Source organism: Halyomorpha halys, unplaced genomic scaffold (assembly GCF_000696795.3).
Source record: "Halyomorpha halys isolate HHAL.00 unplaced genomic scaffold, Hhal_1.1 Scaffold816.1, whole genome shotgun sequence".
Classification (NCBI taxonomy): Eukaryota; Metazoa; Arthropoda; class Insecta; order Hemiptera; family Pentatomidae; genus Halyomorpha; species Halyomorpha halys.
Window position 1 is genome coordinate 339,850 of NW_027115406.1, and position 23,976 is coordinate 363,825.

A 23,976-nucleotide genomic window follows, 5' to 3' on the forward strand; every position below is an offset into this window, starting at 1 on the left:
AAACACATAAATTTAAAACAAATAAATATAAATATACAAAAGATAAGTAACCAAAACGGTAATTAGTTTTAAATAAAAAAAAAAAAAAAATGTCAATATTTAATTGATCATTATAACAAGTTGGGGGTCGGTAAAATATAGTCAATAACTATTTACCAAATTGTTTTTAAATAATATGCACCTTCAAAATTAAAAAAATATATAAGAAAATTCTTATCTTTTATTTTCATTATTATGTCAATAATTTTATAAATTGTAATACACACACACACATATATATAATTATTACTGAAACAGCCAATTTCCATTAAATTTCTACTTTGAAACATCAAGTACTAATATATAATTAAAACATCTTTTAGTATTTATTTTATATTTTGACACCAAACAACAACTAATTGAATTGTAACCATTGAACAACCTAAACAATAATAGGAAAAAATTCACATTATTCTTAATATTATCAATCTAATAAAGTTGCAAACAGAATCACAATTAATAAAATATGATTATAAATTAACAGTTAATCAGTCAACCTGACTTTTTAAAAAAAAATTTTAGTCAATTTTAAAAATCACTTTGACTGATAATCTATAATCTTGAAATACCTATACGATCAAACATCCATATCCAATTAATAAATAGCAATAATTAATTGCTCATTTCCTACCAAGAGCATGGAAATCTTGAGAATTCTTAAATAACGACAATCACAGTAAATAATGACACAATATAGAATTGTTAATATTTGCCATTGACACTTTGAGAAAGACAACATATACAAATAAAGTAATAATTACTTAATACCAGAATCCATAAGGATGCAGGATAAAAGGTGGTAGCCGAAAATCTCTTAGCCGCTGAATCTTTCTAGCCTGGTATACATAATGATTTCTCCATGTCTCATTAGATCTTTTGTTCAGACATTTATATTCATTTAAAGAGTATTTTTTCCAAAGAGTTTCATCATCAGAAAATGTATCATACAAAAATTTACAAGTCATTATGAATTTAATAAATGATTTACCATCCAAGTTACGACAAATCGATTGTAAAATATGAAGAGGTAATGACAAAACATGCTGTGGATGATATACCTCTGTACCAACTCTGCTCTTAAAAGAACATAAAATGTTTTTAATAGATAAAATAAAATGTACTTTCTCACAGGGAATCAATGGTCCCTTGTTTGGCTCAAAAGAAATTAAAGTCTTTGGAGTCAATGAAATAGTTTCAAGTTTTTTATTATCGGGAGAGAAAAAATTCACAACCAACATAGGATCATTATAAAACTTGCTTGACATTATAGAGTATGTTACCATTATCAAAATATTAGGATATATAAGCTTGTGTGAAAAACTAGTGATATATTGTGAATTTTCCCTTGTCAAATGTTTTAATAAAATATCAGGATCATCCAAACAGCGCATCGTACGAATATCATAACTGAGTGTTGAATTGTGAGGTCCATCCAGAAAATAAAAGCCTGCTTCGTACATTAGTATGTAGAGGACAGCGAGGATTCCTTGTTCCATAGAAGTAGGAGAGTCAGCAATGGATGAAAATATGTTGAGAAGCCATGGTGGGTCCCCGTCAGCAAGGAACAGGGCACCTGTAAGACATATTAGCTTACAAATACAATTTTTATTAGGAAAAAAACAATTACATTATTATTTCTAAAATATTACTGACTATTAAGTTGAAAGAAATTTTAATTTGAACTTGATATAAAAGTTATTGTTTATTCTTAAAAAACACATTCAGACTATTTGAAACATACAAATTAAATACAAATAAGAATCCATACATATATTACTTGTTATTAGTTCAGTAATATTATCATTCCAATACAAGTGTACAAAGCAAGCTTCAGGAGCAGGAAATTCAAAATTCCTACTTATACTGTTATTACATATGATTTAATTACAGTTCTAAATCAGAGGATATTAAAAGTAATTTACAATTTTGACAGTTGTTGACTTTTTGACAGTCCACTCACTTAAAAGGGATAGATAGACAAACCACCAATTGTCCCTTTTCACCTGAAGATGGGCCTATACTAACTTGCAGCTTTCTGTATAAGTAAGTATTGAAGTTCCTGCTGCAGGAGCTTGTTCTGTACATTAGTACCATAATTACTTTCAAACATTCAGTGTTAATGTATGGTGAATAACAGAAATAACATACATAAATATAAAAAAAACAGAAATAATAATAAAAGATTTAATGGCTAACGAAAATAATAATATAAAATAAACATATTTTAATAAGAACTTATAAGGTTTAAAAATCGAACCAACTATCGTGACAGATAAACTATTTTAAGCATATCATGCTTAATTGAATAACTGACAGACTCACTAATTAAATATTCCATGCTAAGCCTTTTGTCTTTAGAATGTATTACGAAAGCCTTTAAGTGCTCAAGATTTAAAACTTAATCCTAGTAACAATGAATATTTTCATTCCAATGTCATGCTACATTAAAATTCTAAGCCACATGCAATAAACACTTATTAAAGGCATTAGGGTTTACTTAAGTCAAAATAATTCAACCAAATATTTTAAATGTGAATTCTGGATTCGAATAAGTTACAAAATATAGCATGCACCATTACTAGTATTTTTTCTTTTTAATTAAGTTTACAATACAAATCAAAATATAATCATGTACTTAAGTATTGGAGGACAAACAAAAAAAATTAGCATTACAAAAGGTATATCCATAAATATTTAAGAACAAATAAACTATTTAAGTAAAAAGTCAAAACTTGTATACTATCTTTAAATGTCACTTCAATTAAAAATTTTTTCTTTCATTATTTTAACATTTTCATTAGATATTATGAAAAATTTGATGTTTTTTTAATATCAGTGACATACTACAGAATGTATATTTTGTTATAATGTACAACAGTAAAATCATTAAATTCAGATTACATCATTTAACATAATGAGGAAGTATATGTATTAGACATTTTGTCCCCCAAAGTTACAATTAATCACCAAATTAATAATGAATTCCTTAAAATTGCCATCAGTGACTAATATATACTGTTGATTTCAAAAATATTCAACATAAAAATTGAATGCAATCAAAAAGTGATTAGAAATATGTCATGTCAATTCTTTGAAATATATCTTTCTTTGCATTGAAAATCTTATATAAACAATAAGAAATTAAAATTAAAATTTCTTGAACAACCTATTGAATGCATTTTAAATAATAATAACGTAGCACTCCCAAGCACAATATGTATTGATATTAAGACTAAATATAAGTGCATAATGCTGTGATCATTTAAATAAAACTGCAACATGTATTATATGTCATGCAAAACATTTAGTATCCATAGGTAAACAGCACAAAACATAAAATAACAGCTAGCGTTCAGTCATGACATTTACAATAAAATTACAATTTAGATAAGTTATTAACACACATAATTGTGTAGAACAAATAATTTCAAAAAAATATAAGCATCAACAAATCTCTTCTCATAACACTAAAAATAATGATTGTCAAAGAAACAAAACATAAATGTGGATCAGAATTTCTGTTTGCAACTTCAAAACATTCTTATTCAATGCACACTCAGAATGTTACATTTAATTAATATACGCTTATAGAAAAAAAAATTAACAGTAATTTATAAATTAAAAAACAGAAAAAAAAATCTACAAATTTTAAATGAAACAAGCAAGCATTTATATGACACAGAAAACATAAAAATATCCTACCTTCAGCTTCTTTAGAACCTTTTGGATTTACTTCAGACATGAAATCTTCACGATAATTCGAAACCCCTAACTTGTATTTGACATTCACTACATATCACAGAAAACCACTAAAACTACAATTCCCACATAACCACAAAATGTTTACAGTTTCAAATGAACCTATAGAATCCCAAATAACCAACGTTTTAGATTGAGGAGGTCTGCTTAACACAAACACAGGAATTAGAGCACATGGGAGAATTGTACATTTTTGATTATTTTAAAAATATTTATTACAATATTAAACTGAATAATTTAGGGAAGGGTGAAAACTTAATTCATAAGCAAATATTAAGATGGTCGTAAGTTAGTAACCTCTCTGGAGTCTTCCTTGATGTTCAGTACAGGTTAGGTGTTGGTAATAAGTAATGGTAGAGAAGTGTTATAGAAATTCGTCTTGTTCAAGAAATGAGTTTTATTTATTGTCATGTCATGAAATTCGACATTATTGTATATATTTCTGGACTAAATAAATTATTTAATTATTGATTTGCCTACCTCTATTTAATTGTTTTCATTCATATTAGTAAAGATCATTATGATTCTGAATTTGACAGTTTTGAATACATTATCTGTGAAGTGACATTTTTATTAAATATTAAAAATGTGGGGATTAATTAAAACTTTGGAGAGGTGTATTTATCTTACTTCCATCAATAGGAAATATCTTTCAGATATTCGAAATTACTCTTCTGAAGGCACAAATATTCTAAAAGTTGCCATAGTAGGTGCTCCAAATGCTGGAAAAAGTACCATAATTAATCAACTAGTTAAAAGACGGGTAAGTTCTAAGGAATGTGATTTGATTGCTCTTTTAAATTATTGATTGATATGAGAATCATAGTTTTTAGAAGTAAAATTCGAAAACAAAGAGAATGGGTTTTTAATTTTAGATATTGGTTTACTTAATCGGAATTAAGTATTCTGAAATTATGTAGTGTATTTAGCTTGTTTAGGTTTCTATATAAAAGCAACTGAAAGTTCATAAGTTTCATTGGTTTTGTTTATTTTATATTATAATGTAAATAATTTTATTTCAAAGGTTGCTGTTCATGTTTTATTAAATATTGATGGTGAATTAACATAAAAATCTAAAAAAGACCAAAATTAATTGTTAGGATATAGTGAAAGATTCGAAATGCAAAGATTTGACTGTAAAAGGTCGGTTAACAACGAACCATTCAACATTTTGCCATTAGAGACACCATCTGGGCTAAAAAAGATCACTCATTTGTGGACAAAATACAGTTCTTATCTCATTGATAGCCTAAAAAGATATATTTATCCTGATGATGCTCGAATTGATGAAATATTGATTGGTAACTGGCATTTTAGGGATTTGTGATTGAAATTTTGCAATGCAGGCTTTGTGGTGCCAATTGATGCAATCGCCAAAAATTTCAAAGGTTTTCCTCACCAATTAATGGATGTAACTTTTCCTATGTCATGCCAACAGATTTATCTCCAGAAGTGACCTCTATTTAGCTGATATAAGTGCCAAAAGCTGTCCATGGGTCCGTGCCTCATGTTAATGATAAATCAGCAGTTCCTAAAGTGGGTGCTGCAAATCAATGCCACTTTCAAAATCCATAAATAGAAACCAAAAATTAAAAAAAAAGTCTTTTCTACGGGTAGGTTGCTTCCTTAAAATTGACAATCCAAGCATCGTACTTTTTTAGAAAAGCTTCAGCATTTTATACCCAATTTGGATGCTATTTTTAACTTATTTCTATTATATAAATAATATTTGTATAGCTATAACAAAGGGCAAGCATCATATGCTCTAAAATGATTGATATCTTAACTTTCTTAGAATTTAGCATTGGATATTTTTTCATTCTAAAATGAGACATGCATATAATGTAAATAAAATAATGATTTTTCATCCTACAGGTATTTGCTATTTCTAAAAAAGTTCATACCACTAAAGTTTGTGCTAGAGCAATATTGAATCACGGAAATAAACAGATAGTATTTCTTGATACACCTGGTCTCGTCTCTTTAAATGAATCTGAAAGGTTAAACTTATTATGAGTATGAATAATTTTGTTCATGCTTTATTAATGGGCTCATTATTCAATTTTTTATTTTTACTTTATAGGTATAAGCTTGGAAGATCATTTATAGGCGGTGGAGAAGAAGCAATCTTAGAAGCTGACTTAATTGGCGTTATCCATGATATTTCAAATTCTGGTAGTCGCTTCTCTCTAGATCCTAAAGTTCTTCGTCTTCTAAATATCTATCAAGATAAGGAGTCCTTACTGGTTTTAAATAAGGTATACTTTTTCATTTCTTTAATTATGAACACTAAGTATATTTTTAATTAATAAACACTTTTTACTGTTATTAAGTAGATTTTAATAATTTAATACTTTAACTTTGGTTGACGACACATTATTGTCTAGTTCAAGTTTGATGTGGTGGGAAGAGATCTAGCATATCTCTTTTACCTTGGATTGTCTCGAAACTTGTTTAATACTGTTTTAGCTTCCACCAGCTACAATCATTCTGGGCGATGCCATTTTTAAGGATTTTTATACTTCTTCAATTTTTTATTTTTTATCATATTTATTCAAATACGATTATCTTTTGAATTATATAAGTTTATTTACTTATGTATTCTTTTATTTTACACACTTACAGTAACATTTTTTAAATATTAATAGGTTTTTTTTTAGTTTTTTAAAAATTGTTTTGGATTATTTCACATTGTCCAAATGTTTTGTAGAAAATGTGATATACAATAGCATTCTAGAGTCCTTATTCAGTAATTCATTTAAAAAACCCGCTAATCATTTATCTTCAGCTGATCGCATACATAGATTTAATGGCATATGTGGGTCACTACAATAGTCCTCATATTTAAAAAAATGTATGAAACCTTTATTTGGCTAAATATACTTTATACATTATATAATGTTTATTTAAATTAAAAGAAAAAATAATAAAAAAAATAAGTGTTCTTAAGTGGTAATCCAGAGGAACCTCTGCGGTCAAAGTGTTAAAATAAGTTATAAATGAAATGCAGTCAAGAAATAAGAAATAATATCGGGTACAGAAGTAATAGAAAAACTATTTATTAGTAACCAATGGTCTGCCCACTTTTCAGTACTGTGTCTTGGAAGGAAAGCAAATATAAGTTAGCTTCTAGAAAGCTCTGTTATTAAAAATAATTTTTTCTACTATTTTTTTAACTTTCTTGATTGTCACCCAGACCATCTTCCTAAAAAGTAAATAGAAATAGTTTTAAAAACGAACGAACTAATTTAGTCAGAGAATACACTCGTCCTATTCATTTTCGGTCCCGTAATTATTTAATAGCAGATAAAAATAACTGATTTGAAAAGAATTAAACATATGAATATATATATGGTCTACTCGTACATTATTCGAATTTGAAATAGGCTATTTATTCTATTTACTAATAGAATAAATTATTATATTGTTTTATATAAATGGTCGTTTACACAATGTTTAAATATATTGTTTCAAATTATTACTTTCCATCGATCACTTTATATATCATACATTTGAAATTAATACTTGAAACGATTACTGTAATTTTCATTATTTTAAAATATTTAATTTCTATAAATTTTTGGGGTTACAAAACTTGCAAAGATGAATATAATCTATTTTATATTTTTCTTCATTGTTTTACAACGTTTCGGGAAGATAGTCCCATATTCATGCACCTTTACAATCCCCATACTTGTCATATTTTCAATTGTGAAATGACAGAATTTAAGTGATAACAGAATCCTAATCGTTTGAAGGTAGGTTTTATTGTTAGTATCATTATTATAGTTTGTAGAAAAGGAAAAAAAAAATTAAAGAATAGTTTTTTGTTGAAATTGTGTGGTTTGTAAGTGAATAGCCATTTTATAAAATTTAAATGAAACTGTTATTGCATTAATTTGATATTTGTCCATATTTTTGAAAATTATATGACATGAGCACATGTAGTTAATGAGAATAAGAGTACAACAAGTACTTAAGAGATGGAGGATGTGGACCAGAAATTGAAACATTTGATGCATGTTCATTGAAGTTTGAGAGCTGTTTCATATACCTGGTAATCGAAGTGGACAGCCAAAACGATATCTCTCAAGAGATTAGTAGAAGAATCACTGCTGCCAACCAATGCTGCTTACATTTCAGAACTGGGTTGCTCTGTAATAGGACCAAGGTAAATCTCTATAAATCACTTGTACCTCCCGTTTTCATGTATCAATCCAAGGCCTTCACTAAAGCTGATGAAGCAAGACTCTTAGTCTTCGAGAGGTCCTTTCTGAGAAAAATATTTGGACCTGTTAGAGAAGGCAATGTATGGAAAAGAAGGAAGAATGCAGAGCTATCGGCTTTGTACGGAGACATTGATGTTGTCGAGTTTATAAGGTTGGGTAGTCTCTGATGGGCAGATCATGTGGGGAGGATGCACGGCGATGACATCCCAAATAAGATCCTATCCGTGCAATTACATGGAAAGAGAAGAGTAGGGTGGCCAAACATATGATGGTCGGACACAGTATCAATGGATACCCAGGTCCTGGCAGTCCTGGAGAACCCGAAACTGGAGAGCTGCAGCAGAAGACAAGACGACCTAAAGGCAGCTACTAGAAGAAATATAGGCTTAGTAATGGGCTGTTGCGCCAATTATGATGATGATATGGGCAATTAGCCTACAAATGAATGACAATTTTTAGATGAATTGTGACTAGTCAAAAATATTAGTGTTATGTGAGGATGTAATATGATAATAATGTGAAACAATTTTTCGGTTGTCTCCTTGATAATGGCCTAAGGGTTGAAATGTTGGAGAATTTAAATAAACTGTTGAGAGTAAATGTGGATCATTTGATGTGTTATTATTAATATAATCCATGCTCAAACAATTAATTACTAAATATATTAAATTAGTAAACCAAGTTCGATATTTGTTTATTTGTTTTAAAAAAAAACAAAAATCTTGCTTTATAGGTATGTTTTTTGAACAATTTCTGTCTTGTAAAAATTTTTTCCGACTTAAAAAATTTTGTCTCTTTCATTCCAATTAATAAATGTGAAATTTTGTAGATAATTAGCAGTGTTTATGTATTAAGTTATGTCTGATTATAGATAGACACGTTGAAATCAAAAATCCAATTACTCGATCTATCTAAGAAACTTACTGGTGGAAAATTGAGATCTAGTGTGAGTGAAGATATTTCGAAGGAACCATTATCGGAAATGAAGGTACAGCAAATTATCAAAACAAAGCCTTGTTGGGAGAACTTTAGCGACGTTTTCATGGTCTCTGCTTTACTCGGGAAGGGTGTGAATACTTTTAAGGTTAGTGAACAGTATTTCATCTAATGTATTTATTACTGTTAAATGATTTAAAGATGGTGTGATATTTTTCTTAATTTAAAAAAAAATTAATTTGATAATTAATAGGTTTTTATAAACTTATGTTATTACTAGAGTATTCATATTTCTTTAATCCTGTTATTTTACTTGCATATTTAATTACCTGCATGTATGTTTTATTTCCTACTTTTTTCATCACTTTATTTTAAATAATTTTCATTTTGTACATATATTTACTTACTGGGTTTTCGTATGGATTTTATTATTTGTTCTTTCATCTGACTTAATTTTATTATTAATGGGGTGTATAAAAAAAAAAAAATGACTTTTTTTATCAAATTCAAGATTTCAAAGGACTAAATATTTTTAATCTATTTAATACTTACCAATACTTAATAATCCCTTTAGAGAATTCTCTGAGCTTGTTTAATCCCATTTGACTTCTTCAAAAAAAGCCTCAGTTTAGTTATTTGTTTCAAAGAAGAAGGATGATAGTGTCATACGAAATTCTCATAATTTTAAGGCATTACTGGAAAAAAAATTTCACAGCAACAAGATTCAGTTTCAAGCTGAAGAAACTCATGAAATTATTAAATATGAAGAGGAAGGTGTCCTTGACCAGCGCACTGTGACGTTGGAAAGGAAGAAGGGCTCCGGGTGACCATTAATTGATATTAATGAGATTCTGCAGGAAGCTGTTGAGTTTAATCTGTCCACAAGCACTCGCGAACTTGCCAGTAAGTGTGGTGTCGAAAATACTGTTAGTCGCCATCTACTCTCTATGGGGAAGCTGAAAAAGAGCAGTAGCCTGGTCCCTCACGAACTTACTCCTCAACAATCAGCAATCACTTCCTGTCGTACCAAAGAAAAGTTTAAAGAACTTCATAGGTTCAAACTCCTGTCTCATCCACCATATAGTCCAGACCTTGCACCATCAAATTACTACTTGTTTCGATCCATTTCCTTCAAGGAAAACAATTTGATAATTTTGCAAGAGTTCTTTGACAGCCATCCGAAAGAATGGCATCAGCGTAGGATCAAGCAATTGGCTAGCAAACAGCTAATGACTTTAGATAACTATGTACTATGCTTTGAGTATTAATTGTATTTTATATCAAAGAAATAATAATACAAATATTTAGTTGAGAAATAATCATTTATTTTTTTTATACACCCCATTAATTTTCTCACACAGGCTTTATCCTTTTATAATACTTAAGACTATACATGTCTTTCAAAACTATTTTGTACCTATGATGTTAGTTGTTTTCTTATTTTCTAATAATTTTGTAATTCCTCTCATTCATTATCGTTGTTATCTTGTTTTTTGTTTTTAGCTTTGATAAAGGCTTGAAATTCTACTCGAAACGTTGGTACTAATAAATAAGTTTTTAATTATTTGTGTTCTTCACTGTCCCCACCCCCAATCATCTTCTCATAAGATACTTTTGAATAAATTTAAACCAAAGCTTATCCCTCTTTTGTTTATTATACTTTTCTGTGTTTTAGAATTACCTTTTAAATAAGGCATATCCAGGAGAATGGATTTTCCCTGCCGATGTTTATACGGATCAGGATCCTGTTACCATAATTGAAGAAGCAGTCCATTCCAAACTATTGGAACATTTGCCTGAAGAAATTCCTTATAATGTTCATGTACAACTTGAATACTTAGATATGGAAAAAGAAGGTAGATAAATGTTTAACAATCAGATTTATATTATTCAAAACAAATTATAACTTTTTCCAATAATTTTGAAATGCCACTTAGCAATATAATTAACATGAGTAGAATGTTAATAATTCAATTTATGACAAACGATCATCAATACTACTTAAAAACTTTATCGTTATTGATAATCCATGTAATTTTGGTGTTAACTAGTAAGTATTCTTCTCCTGGCTGAAATGCAGACTAGCATTATGCTAAAAATAATTTGAGAGCCTAAATTAAGATCGCCAGTAACCTTTTTTTTTCAATCTCATATTAAGTAAGTAAAGAAAGTTAAATATAAATTTTTACTATCAAAAGTTGTTTATGCATAACAATAACATGTAATCAAGTGTTGAGGAAACTAAGTGAACTAAGTGTTGACCATCCACTAGGCAGGTATATACAACTTAAAAACCTAGTGATAGTTGAAAATATTTATTGTCTCGCTGAGAGCTCTATTCTCTACCATAGTGACTATTCCTTAGAGCAGGAGGAACATGTGCCTGCCTGATATAGCCTGTACCATAGATCACCATGGCAATGTCCAACGAGTTTTCCATAAAATATGATTTTAAAATATTTAATAACTAGCTATGTCTTATGTTTTCACCTGTGATTGATTTGGATTATATGTATATATTATGAGTACATTACGAAGTGAAATCTCTTATGATAGATTTTAGTGGAAAAAAAATAAGATATAAATTTTTGTTTGTAAATATAACAGTTTGAGGGATTTCATTTCATGGATTTATTCATATTATTTATTTATCACTAAATATTTTTTAAAATATTTAATTATTGAAAGGCAAAATTAATTTTGTTTCAGAGCTTATCTCTGCAGTTGTTTTGGTGCAATGCAATAGTAATAGGCTCGTTGGTTTGATAAAAGGAACAAAAGGAGGAAGAATCAAAGTCATTGCCGATGAAGCGGAACAAGCAGTTGCTGATGCTTTCCTCACTGACGTACACTTGAAATTAGTGATAACTGAAAAAAAACCTTTAAATGTTGAAAAAAGTTTTAGAAATAGTTGAACGTACCATATATATACCGGGAAATTATTTTGTATTTATTTTATGTACAATATATTTTAAATTATTTGTTTAAGTTTTGTTTTATTATTTCAAGATCCCCTTTTTTAAATGCATGATTTATTAAAAGTACATTCTATATCAACAGTATATGAACACACACAAACATATATATATATTTTTTTATTGTTTAGGAACATCGTTGATTGGCATTGTGTAATTAATAAAACGAAGGAGGTCCCGGTCCGGTCAAAATAACTCTACTAGTGAACAAACCATAGTGAACATAGTGGCAAATAACATAATGTCCTTTATTTCATGTTGTCTTATTCTCTTACTCTGTTACACAATTTTAGTTGTTTGTACCTTTTTTAGCCATGATGAAACCCTTTAAAGTGGGCTGAAACATTGGCTCATAATAGTTTGTTTACTATTTGAGTTATTTTTACCACATCTGGATCTTCTTAATTTTATTTAATGTGTTATATTTTATTAATTCTGTTATATGGAAGGGTATTGAGAAAAGAAATATAAAAAAGCAAATTTTATTTGAAGTGAGAACATAGAAATTTGCTTTATGGTGTAAGATTACAATTTGTGTTACAGTTATGCTCAAATTTAAATTAAAAATTCATTTTGCTCAAATAAAATGAAGTATGTTACTGGAATCATTTTGAAAGACAATACCATTTAAAATGAATAAATTCTTAAGATATTATTGTATTATTATTATAGAAATGTAGAAATCATAAATTTTCAAAGTCTAAAGTTTTATCTAAGTATTTAAGTTGCAGTTAATATTCCTGTGTACTTTTAATGAAAATGAGCACACCATTTCATTATTTTTACCATAAATTCCATTTTATTAATCACTGAGATTAATTTTTTTTAGATTTACTGAGAAATTAATTATAAAATATTAAACCCCAAAAACTAGAAAAATTGAAATTACTTTTTTAAAAAATTTTGAAAGATTAGTTAAATTTTAAAATTTTATATCAAAATTAGGTTTATGATTCAGGTAGTATTCTTTAATCTTTCTTTCCCTTATCTTTAAACTGAGTAATTGGGGGATCAGCTGGATGAGAATTGTCGTGTATTTAACAAATTCCATGTCAAATACTATCAGAGAAAATAATTATGATGTCATAAACAAACCTATAATGCTTCTGAATATGGCACCAAATAACAAAAGTAAACCTGTACCAATGTAACCCAGGAAGTGTCTGGTTGCAAAGCGGTACTGTTTCTAGAATAAAGGTTGTTCAAGATCACGCCTTCAACTGCCAGATTTCCCCATATAAAGGCTGGGTGTGCCCTAGGAGCATTAACTCATGGCTGATCTAGCCGAATAATTATCTGCCACCAACAGTAACATCATAAATCATAAACATGAAGAGATTTCATTGGTTATGTTCGAATAACTTTGAACTTAAAATTTAAGATGGTGTGCTAATTTTGATCTGGATTAAATTATTATGATAGAAAACTTGATTAAAATATTAATGTGTTTTCACTCAAAGTATTATAAAAATAAGTGATATAAATGTGCTTTACTTAATATTATTTAATTAATTGTTGTATTTAAAAATGAAAATTTAAGTACCAAATGAAGGTAATAAATTGAAATTCCTTATTTTAATAATCAAAATTATAAGTTTAGATTACACACTCATTTGTTTCAATAAAGTAATAAAAATGAAGATACCGTGCTTAAAATAAGTGTACTTATACATCATAGTTTTAAAAAAAAAAAAATTTTTCATTCATTTATCGGAAATCTCAAGTCGGTAGTTTGATAATGTTCATTAATCCATTCTTCTATTTCAGCTTCAACTTCTGCTGTGTATTCGTCTGGTCTTTCTCGCTTTTTCCCTAATAACATATTTTCAAAATTGGTAATAATAATATATCAACAACATCATTAAATTATATTAATTTTCTAATCCAGATTCCTTTTATTAATATGTATAACTTGTGATTCCATCTGAATTAAATCTCAGTAATATATGCCCGTTTCATGCAGTTTGTATTGGACACTAAAAACTTAGAATTTTAAAATAAACCAATGTTTGTATCATAATTATGAGAGATAGTTGACTGTGGATAACTTGTACTAGGAGAAGATGGTTGGGGATGTGGTCAAAATGAAACACAAACAAGTTGATGTAACTTATTTAATCGTGCCAACGTTTCGGCTAGAATTTCTAGCCTTCCTCAGGGCTAAGAACACAACAAGATAACAACCAATTAATACAGAAAATAAAAAATAAATTATAAACAAAATAACATAAAGTGAATAATTTTACAGAATGGAATTAATAAAATGAAGTGATGAGAGAAGTGAAAAATAAAGTGTATATATAGGTAATTAAATAAGTAGGTAAAATAACATAATTAAGGAAATAAAATAAAAATGAAGTTATATAATGCAAAGAAGTATAAATAGAAGAAAAAAAAATATTTTGAAAACAATAATAATAATATATGGTGAATTGTCATAATATATTATTATAAATAATATATTATTGTTTTCAAAATTTTTTTTTTTTCTTCTATTCATTTCTTTCGTTAAACTTTACTTATATTTTGCCTCTTTATCAATTATTATGGTTAGATATATTTTCTTTCTCTCAATTTTCTTTTTCTTTCCATATTTCAATTTTTAAATTATTAATAACTAATATATTCATACTTCTTTGCATTATTTAACTTCATTTTTATTTCATTCCTTAATTATCTTATTTTACCTACTTATTCAATTACCTATGTATACATTTTATTAATTCCATTCTGTAAAATTATTCACTTTATTGTGTCATTCTGTTTATATTTTATTTTTTATTTTCTATATTAATTGGTTGTTATCATGTTGTGTTCTTAGCCCTGACGAAAGCTAGAAACTCTAGCCGAAATGTTGGCATAATTAAATAAGTTACATCAACTTATTTGTGTTTCATTTTGACCGTTTTCCCAACCATCTTCTAGTACAATGTTTGTATCATATGAAAATGATTTATGTGGAATCTTTCCATTTCATTCGAATGATTATCTATTAAGAAGATATCTTGCTCATTTTGCTTTAGAATATTTCTTTGAGATTATGTGAATCAGTTGTGAAGCCAGGTTGCAAGTTAGTTTCAAAAAAACTGTTGAATCTGCATTTTGTTTATTTTAGAAGAATTGAATAATGGACAAAAAATCCTGAAAGATAGTTCTGATGTGAGGAAAAATAAAGAAATTATAAAAGGGGTTTTTATTTTCAAGAAAAAAAAGAATAAATAAAATAATTTAGATGTTATGTTTCAGTATGACCCAAAGAATTCTGAAAGTTTGAAGCTCAAGGCTTTTTTAATACCGAAATGACCGTTTTAAACTAGTTAAATTTTTATAATTTACCTTTTCTTATAAATGAAGGTTCAGATTCATTAAATATCCCAGTGATTCTTAGATCCTCCATGTTCACCGATTTGTTCTTTGAAAAGTTTGGAATGGACATATGATCTGCCAACCCGTTTACTTGTTCCTCAGTCACTTCAATTTCCAAAAAGTCTGCAATTTTATATATCGCTTTTGGAAGATCCTATAAATTTGTAAAAGCCAAATTTATTGTCATATGATGTATTAGTTGTAACTATAAATACAATTATCATTAGATAAAAGAAGAAATATTTCATTGACCTAACACCAATCATTTTACTAATTAAAATAATATCTGTATTCATAATTATTTGTCTGCTTTAATGACTACTGCTGTAAAATACATCAATGAATGGAATAAGACCGGTTTATTATGAAACTGGGGAATAGACTGAAGTGGACTTATGATAGAACTAAACTAACCCTTATTCTTGCAACATTTCTTAAAATAATTTTCTGTGCTTATTTTTTTAATATTTTATTTATTTTGTAATATTGCATTCTATCATACTCTTAGACAATTGTGATATGGATGATAGAGCTCATTCATACTATATTAACAAACATAAAAATTAAATGAGGTGTAGATAGTTGACCGTAGATTAATGATTGGAGAAGTTTGTCAGGGGGTGTGGTCAGCAAAGAACAACATAAATAAACAAAACTATATTTATTTATTTTATGCCGACGTTTCAAGCCCACCTTCTACACCTCCCAGTTGCAAGCCTACCTTCTACGCCACAACCCCTGATAAAGACCTGAAACTCAGGTCGAAACGTCAGCATAAAATAAATAAATATGGTTTTGTTTATTTATGTTGTTCTTTGCTGACCGCACCCTCTGACAAACTTCTCCAATAATTAATAAAAATTAAATGATAACAAAATAAGAACTAGAAGAGAAGGGAAAAAATAAATTAATTAATACAAATAAAAGTTAAAGTAAAATAACATCTTAAACACAATCATTTCTATTTACAATATTTACATTCAGCCTTGGGAACTCTGAACCGAGCTCTTCCCAGATCGTGGAAGATCCTGGCGCTCCTCTCTCAGCCGTGTCCAACCGCTTCACAGTTACCCTTAGTATAATTATTATTATACAATTTCTATTTCACCTAATCACTATATCAACTCTACATTCTGTATGTTGATCGTGATAATGAAGAATATTATTCAAATATCTTGACACAAATCAAAATATTATTTATGATAGCATATTAAAAGTAACAGACTGCAAAAATATGTTATGTCCATAAATATTTGAAATCTATGAACAAAAATGTATAAGAGATATAGTTGTAATATAGTATATTAGTAAACCAGATATATTTAACTTAATTAATAAAAACAATAACAAAGGGATTGTGCAAACTGTTCTACAGAGATTTTGTAGAATATAGTTAGTTAAATTTTGGCTGTATGGAATAAACCAATGCTACCCACACAGGGAAAAATAAAATAAAATAAAAAATAAACATTCACATGCTGTATTGATGGGACTGTAAGGATGAAAAATGAATTAGTAGCAAAATAATTGTACAAAAATGTGGCCAGAAGGTGTGCGAGCAGTTCGAAGGCCTATATATGGGACATGGGTTGTTATACTGGATGTTCTGTTAATCCTTCTGGGGAGAGAGACAGATGATTAGGTGTTGTTGAGAAGTATTGTCACATATGTAGAAATGTCAATATTCTCTTTCTAATTACTTTATAAAGAAAAAATTAAATCTTAAAAATATGTTATATTTTTTTTAAATATAACATATTTTTAAAAAAATATAATCTTTTTAAATAATCATTCAGAAATTAGATACTGCTGTATAAAATTTCAGATGCATTTCTTCATTTGTTTATTACTGTTATATTTGTATATAAGCCTAAATTATTAAGCTTAAAATGCCTTAACAATTTAATTAACTAAATAAATCTATAAAATCTACTAAATATAGAAACTTTAAACTACCTGAACAATCTCCTCATAGAAAAGAAATAAAAAATTCTCATTATCTTTACAGTCCCACGCTTCAAGAATATGAGACCAGAATGGACCCCAAGGAACTGAAAGATAAATGGTAATATTAAAGCACATATCTAAAATATTACTTGTACTTATCTATGTATGAAATAGATAGATATGATTTTATTTGTGAAAGACAAAATCTTGTACAAATTCATATCACAATATACAATTTTAAAACAAAACCTGAGTCTAGTGCTCTATTACAAAAACAATAAACAAAAGATAAAACAAGTTCTCTATAACAAAACAATAAAAAAAAAAACAGATTGGATAATTCACAACTATTAACATAATATTCATTGCTCCATTATATTTAACTTAAAATAATGAGAATTCTTTTAAATAAACGAAAGTGTGATATAAATGAAGATATTAATTGGCTTTGAAAAGTATTTACATAATAGAATTTATATATCACATACAAAAGTCTGTTCAATTTGGCTTCACTATCAATATTCAATATATTTTCATTGTTTTGTAATTCGCAAGATTCGGATATGGGTGGCTTTAAGATATATTGTCTATTTTCTTCAAAGGTTGGACAATGTAGGAGGATGTGGTACAAACTATTATTAAAATAATTTTTGCAGAATGGACAGAGTTTCCGTGGTGTAGTTTGATATTCTCCAGGTTTCCTACTCTTAGTTGGCTGATGCACCTTATTTTTTTTTAATTTAACCTATGTGTTAAATATGCTTCAGGTTTGAGTAGGTTAAAACTGCAGAGTGATCGGTATATGGGGTTAATGTTTGAATTTAATGCTCTATTGATGTCAGTTGAGAATTTGTGGTTCAAGTTCCTATGTATGAAATATATAGTAAGGAGAAGTATTGCAATCTTGAAAAATTTTGAATCCAAGTTTTCTCAGAAAATATATTTTTTAAGGTTTCCTGAATCTAAATAATCAAGTCTCGCAAATTGTTTCTATAGTAAGCCTAGCTCAAAATTGAAAAGTTTTATGGAACTAAAATTAAGTATTAAACATAGGTATAATTCTGGGATGTTATAATAATTTTAGCTAAAATCAACTTAACCGGAATTTTCACTTTAAATCCTTGATTTTAAGCTTTGTCTTTTAATATTTTCCCAAAACGAGCTGCAATGATGTTGAATAAGCTAGTTATATCAATATACAATTAAATGGTCTTTATTATGAGCTAGGTCTTAAACACATTGAAATAGTCTTTCAAGACGGACCTGAAATAACAAATTTTCAAAATAGGTTCCTCTAAAGTACCTTTAATATTGTTTATTTAAATTTAATAAATGATTTCTCTTTGTCAGTAAGAAGTGAAGAAAAAACAAGGATGGATATAAACTATGAAATTAGTTAAAGGAGAATAAAACTAAAATATTTTCCCAGGTTGAATTTTTTTTTTCAGAAAAAAGTGGTAGTTATATAGATGTAGTATATACCTTTAGAAAGGCTAAGATTTTTGAAAAAATAATTTCTAACTTGTGAAATTGCTGGAGAGAATGATGAAAAATTCATAATTTAACTGAATTTATAATATATTAATAAATGTTTTAGCTTTTACGTGATAGTTATGACAATTCTTAGTTTTTACTTTCACATTTCATCCTACTTATTAATTTAATTAATTATAAATTAAAATGGTTAATTAATTGCTTTGTACAATTCATCTTTGGAGTTCCCAGGGACGCCTCTGTCACCCGATTTCATGATGAATTGAAGTGGCTTTACCCCTCCTTCCGTCGTAAATATTTTCTTGCTTCCTTCCTCTACCAAATTATCCAATCCCATCGTCCATCGTACATCTCTGATATCCTTCAATTTAAATCCTCAGTCCATTCCCGCAATACCCGCTCACGGCCTTCAGACTTATATGTAAGTGCCCATCGAACCGCAGCCTTTGGTATTTCTTTCCTCATCCCTATGAAATTCTATTCCCTCTTTCATTCGTAGTTCTAATACCCTTTCAACCTTCAAATCCCGTATCTTCGACCACCTTATGTCCACCCAATTCCGGAAGAATAACAATTGATAGTTTCAAACAAGATTTATATATTTCTGTACTGTCTCAGATTTTTGTTTATTCTTGTAAATATGTACATTAGCAGAAATTGTACCTTTCCATTTATTAGTTTTAGTTTAATTATATTTGATTTTTTTTTTCTATTTCTTATTATCAGAAGTGTTTGTCATCTTATGTTTTATGATATACATATGATTTTACTTTATTTATTCTATTCTTATTTTATATATTCTGTTAATTATTGTTGTTCATTTTTATCTTTTTAAATTCATTATTTTATTATATTTTATGACATTTTATAATTCCATTTTTATTTTGTATTTCACTCTAAGGTTCTGAAGCCTAATTTTGACGCCTGAACATTATTATAAAGGGATCAATCCCAGAATAAATAAAGATTATTATTTTTATTACTTCAAACTAGAGTTGTAAGCGAAAAATGAATTCCATTTTTAAAAAAACTAAGAACCAAAATAAAGTTGTTTACAATAGAAATTAATTACTGTATTTTTTGAAATATATTATTTTATAGCCAATTCATGCCTAATAATTATTATTTAACACAGTTAAATTCTTTCTGAAGAGAAGATAGTCAGGGGTGCGGTCAGCAAAGATACACAAATAAACAAAACTTATTTATTTGTGCCAACGTTTCGACCTGAATTTCTGGCCTTCATCAGGGCTGAAAAGCATAATAATATAAAAATCTTAATTCAGAGAAATATAAAATTAAAAAAGAAATAACGATAGTGAACAAACCTGGAAAGATATTCCTATTGTATTATTTATTAAATTATTATTATTTTATTATAAGGTTTATGTTTTTCTGAATTAATGTTGTTATCTTATTTTGTTTTTCAGCCCTGATGAAGGCCTGAAATTCAGGTCGAAATGTCGGTACAAATAAATAAGTTTTTTTATTTGTGTATCTTTGCTGACCACACCCCTGACCGCCTTTTCCTCATATCAATTTATTTTCAAATATTAACACCTCATTTCACTTCTTTCTGTTTTTGTTTCTGTAAGCGTATCAGTGAACCTCAAGGATTACCAGAATAAGTTGAATAATTTAGAAATAAAAATTAATTATATACATACCATGGCCATTTTTAAACTGTTTCCAAAATTGAAGAAAATTTCCTTTGTAATTTGTTGTTTTCCAAAGCCTTAACAAAAAGTAATAGGAAGGACTAACATCTTTTGGATTTCTCGCTACATAGATAATCTGAAAACAACCATAGAGTAATTTTATTGTAAAACATATATATAGAATAAAATTGATTGTAATTAGTACCTTATTTGAGTCCACTCCTTGCGGAAGAAGACTAAGAGGTAAGTGTGTTTTTATTAATCTCGGAGATTCCATAGTTTTCAATCTCTCTGGTGCGGGTACACTAAGTTCTTTTAGCACCTCAATAGCTTCTGGGTCATTGTTTTCAAGTAATGATTTGGCAGTATCATTGCTTGCCATAAATACATGAAACCTTCGAAATAAAATTAAGTGCAATTTTAATAAGAACTTAAAATACCAAATTCTTGTGAATTACTGAACATTCTTAGAACTTACTATTTATTATATATGTGAATGTATTGCTGTTATTATTATTTTATTTATTTATTTTTTTTAGTGAAGTTATGAATACAGTAAAAAAAAAAAAACTCATGTTAACAAGTCTACATACTCATAAAAAGGAGAACGTGACCATACATTCATTTCATTGGCCTTTTCATAGTCAAAGTTGTTCATTAATAGCCACACTAAATGTTGACTTAATGTTGTACCTGTGGATAAAGTGATTAATAGTTTATTATAATTAAATCATATAATATTTCATAGTTATTTTTAATAAAATATCGATATTCCTATTTTAATATCACAATATGATATTTTAGTTATTTTTAATAAAATATTGTAAGTTTATAGTGAATTTGGTAGGTTATAGTGAAGACTTTCGTTAAATGTTTTACTTATAAAATCACATCAAGAGGACTTCAGTTTATGTTTTGGGATCCCATTATTTTGTTACAAAATGCTTATGTGATAATGGAGGATACAAAATTAGATCCACTACAGTAGGCAATAATATACAAATATATTGTATTGTTATTTTGCAAATATAAAAATGGTGTGTACTTGGAGGATTACAGCACAGTATTAAACTGTGGACTTTGCCTAAGTTGGCGGAAGCGAGTACTCTCACTAGTGTGTTTTTTGAAAATTATGGAATTTATTGGAAATTTATTAATTTTATTCTTTTAAAAAAATAAATAAATGGAAGAAGCTATTAATGGTGAAGTTAATATAATACAGAAGAATAATGTAAAATAAATAAGCATAACACTACAATATTTTATAATCAAATATGTTTCATTATTGATTTCTGATGAGACTTCTAAAATTAACCTGAAGTACTTTATTTGATTTTGTAATTTTTTAAATAAAATATTTTGTTGTAAGATTGTCTAAGTGGCAATGAAGAATACACAATAGAAAAAACTATGTATTAGTAACCGTAGTAATATTTGTATCTTGATTCATATTGGGAGATTAATAGTTGATCTGTATTTAATAAATTGTTGGAAGATAGTCAGGGTAGGCAGTCAAGAAAGGTATGAAATAGAAAAAAACTATAAGTAATCTAATTTAATACTAATGGCTACTAAAAAATAGTTCTTTATTATTTTACTCCTTTATTGACTGCCACCCAGGCTATCTTCTTACAATCTATTATACATGGTAGAATATCAATCTTTCAAAATAAATAAAATAGTCAATGAAATTTTATCGTTCTCTGAAACCTACTAAATAAATACTTCATGTATGTTTTGAAGATTACCTGAGCGAGGAAAAGTGACGATCCACACATCATCTGGTCTGCCTTCAAAATTATAAAGATCATCGGCTATGTCCTCAAATGAACCTGGTAGTAAATATTTGATATTTTCACCAGCATAGCACCATCCTTTCTTGTCACCAGGATAATCTTCTAGCAATTCATTGTTTACTTCCTCTTCTACAGGAATAATAGGTGGAATGGTATAAGACATTTTGTGAAATGTCAATGGTACAGGATATTTTTTGATATGTCAAATTTATCTCACTCTGAAATTTTGATTTCTGGTAAAAGTTGCCCTCACTGTATCTGAAGAAAGAACGATAGGCTATGGAAACTAAATATAGGTCAAGGCTAAGCAGAATTGCCAATTTTCATATTTATTATTTATTTTGAAAAAAGCAAAATAATTCCAAAATTCAATATGAATTACCACAAATATAAATAGTTCATTTATAACCGTTATCTTTAAGCTAAATGAGTTAATATCAATGATTCATTCATAATTTAATGGTCCTTGTTAGGCTATTGGCTTCTGTGGGAACAGTAAATATTTTATGGAAAGGAAAAAAAGATCAATAATTGTAATATTCTCTCCACTTTCTGATAACTTAGTCCTACAAAACACTTTGCATTTTTTTTTTAATATCTTGTTTCAAAGAATTTATTCTTTAAGCAATAATTTAATTTATGACTTTTTATCATCATTTATTTTGTTTAAAAAGTATTTAATATAAAAAATTAAAAAAAAATTATTAAAAATTAATTATAGTATCATTACTATGAAGTATATACCTCAAACATTAACAATTGTACACTAAAAAAGTGGCCATTTTTTATTTTTTGTTGTCTTGCAGTTAAATATTAATTAATATCTCCATTAATAAATGTTAGAAAGTTCGAAATAAAAAAGAAACATACATTTAATATTCAGTCTGGTATTAAAAATACTACGTTGGGTGCAATTCATCCAAAGTAAATTTCTGCTTAGAGTTCCAGATAAAATTAACAAACCGAATTTTCGAGATAAAAATAGATATATTTTTAATATTGTTGAAAAATTTGGCCTAGACATTCTTATATATGTTAAAATGATAACTTGATAAATTTACTTCAAATTGCTCTTGTAGAACGAGGACTTTTGACCGCAACCCTGACCATCTTCTTATATATACGATTATAACATTTGACTTTTTGGAGAAAATGTTCAACATGTATCCTAGAAAGTAATGATTTATTGTACAAAGTTCATTTTTGTCTCATACTAAGTTTTTATCATTTTATCATTGATCAACTTAAAAAAAAAAAAGATTTTCCATCAGCTTCATAATTTTTTTTTAAATATTGAAAAAAATTCCTTTTAAATCTTTATTATCATTCTTGTTTCTATAAAAGTAAACTTTATGAGTTACAAATGAAGATTTTGAATCTTATTCAGTGTATAATATAATTGTTAAGATATAAACACAAAGTAAAGAAAAAAAAATTTATAAATTAGACTAACAGATGTTTTTATAACAATACAACATACTCATAGTAAGGTTGAATTATTTTATTACAGTTAAAGTCAAATGATGATATATTTTTAAAAAAAAATATTTTATTTTTATTTTACTATTTCATATTAATTAATAAGAGTATAAAGGAATGCATAATTATTAACCAATAGTAAAGAAAAACAACTTAATAATAGGCATAAATATAATTGAAAAATGTGCATCATTTTAACTTTGATCAATAAAACAATAAAATGACAATTTATAATTAAAACAGCATTAAGATAAAATAATAGTTTTACTAACTGCCTAAAGATAGCAGCACAAAATAA

General features: G+C 27.6%; 3 protein-coding genes across 3 annotated transcripts in view; 1 reads left to right on the forward strand and 2 right to left on the reverse strand.

The window, feature by feature from the left end:
* LOC136797030 (phosphatase and actin regulator 4-like) overlaps positions 1-4,072 on the reverse strand; it is a 254,080-nt gene extending 250,008 nt beyond the window's left edge. The window contains exon 1 of the mRNA XM_067052453.1: positions 3,742-4,072. Within this exon, the coding sequence (XP_066908554.1) occupies positions 3,742-3,781 (40 nt within the window). The 5' untranslated portion in view covers positions 3,782-4,072. The remainder of the gene's footprint in view (positions 1-3,741) is intronic.
* A 34-nt stretch (positions 4,073-4,106) lies between these two features.
* Positions 4,107-11,951, forward strand: LOC106686417 (GTPase Era, mitochondrial). Its single transcript, XM_014429717.3, has 6 exons — positions 4,107-4,561; positions 5,674-5,798; positions 5,882-6,056; positions 8,899-9,111; positions 10,639-10,819; positions 11,673-11,951. Exons 1-6 carry the CDS (start codon positions 4,385-4,387, stop codon positions 11,876-11,878), a joined length of 1,077 nt encoding a protein of 358 aa, XP_014285203.1. The 5' UTR covers positions 4,107-4,384; the 3' UTR covers positions 11,879-11,951.
* A 1,392-nt stretch (positions 11,952-13,343) lies between these two features.
* LOC106686419 (sulfotransferase 1 family member D1-like) lies at positions 13,344-22,499 on the reverse strand. Its single transcript, XM_014429719.3, has 7 exons — positions 22,152-22,499; positions 20,997-21,096; positions 20,609-20,798; positions 20,413-20,539; positions 17,261-17,355; positions 15,275-15,458; positions 13,344-13,750 (listed from the first exon to the last, which is right to left on the reverse strand). Exons 1-7 carry the CDS (start codon positions 22,360-22,362, stop codon positions 13,638-13,640), a joined length of 1,020 nt encoding a protein of 339 aa, XP_014285205.3. The 5' UTR covers positions 22,363-22,499; the 3' UTR covers positions 13,344-13,637.
* Between the last annotated feature and the right edge of the window lie 1,477 nt (positions 22,500-23,976).

Excerpts from the sequence above, each read along its gene's own strand:
- LOC106686417 (XM_014429717.3), top strand. The coding sequence starts at position 4,385 with ATGTGGGGATTAATTAAAACTTTGGAGAGGTGTATTTATCTTACTTCC. Across the intron at positions 6,057-8,898 it reads CCTTACTGGTTTTAAATAAG|ATAGACACGTTGAAATCAAA; the intron begins GTATACTTTTTC and ends GTCTGATTATAG. Across the intron at positions 10,820-11,672 it reads CTTAGATATGGAAAAAGAAG|AGCTTATCTCTGCAGTTGTT; the intron begins GTAGATAAATGT and ends ATTTTGTTTCAG.
- LOC106686419 (XM_014429719.3), bottom strand. The coding sequence starts at position 22,362 with ATGTCTTATACCATTCCACCTATTATTCCTGTAGAAGAGGAAGTAAAC. Across the intron at positions 17,356-20,412 it reads ACAGTTTAAAAATGGCCATG|TTCCTTGGGGTCCATTCTGG; the intron begins GTATGTATATAA and ends TTTATCTTTCAG. Across the intron at positions 13,751-15,274 it reads ACCTTCATTTATAAGAAAAG|GGAAAAAGCGAGAAAGACCA; the intron begins GTAAATTATAAA and ends ATATGTTATTAG.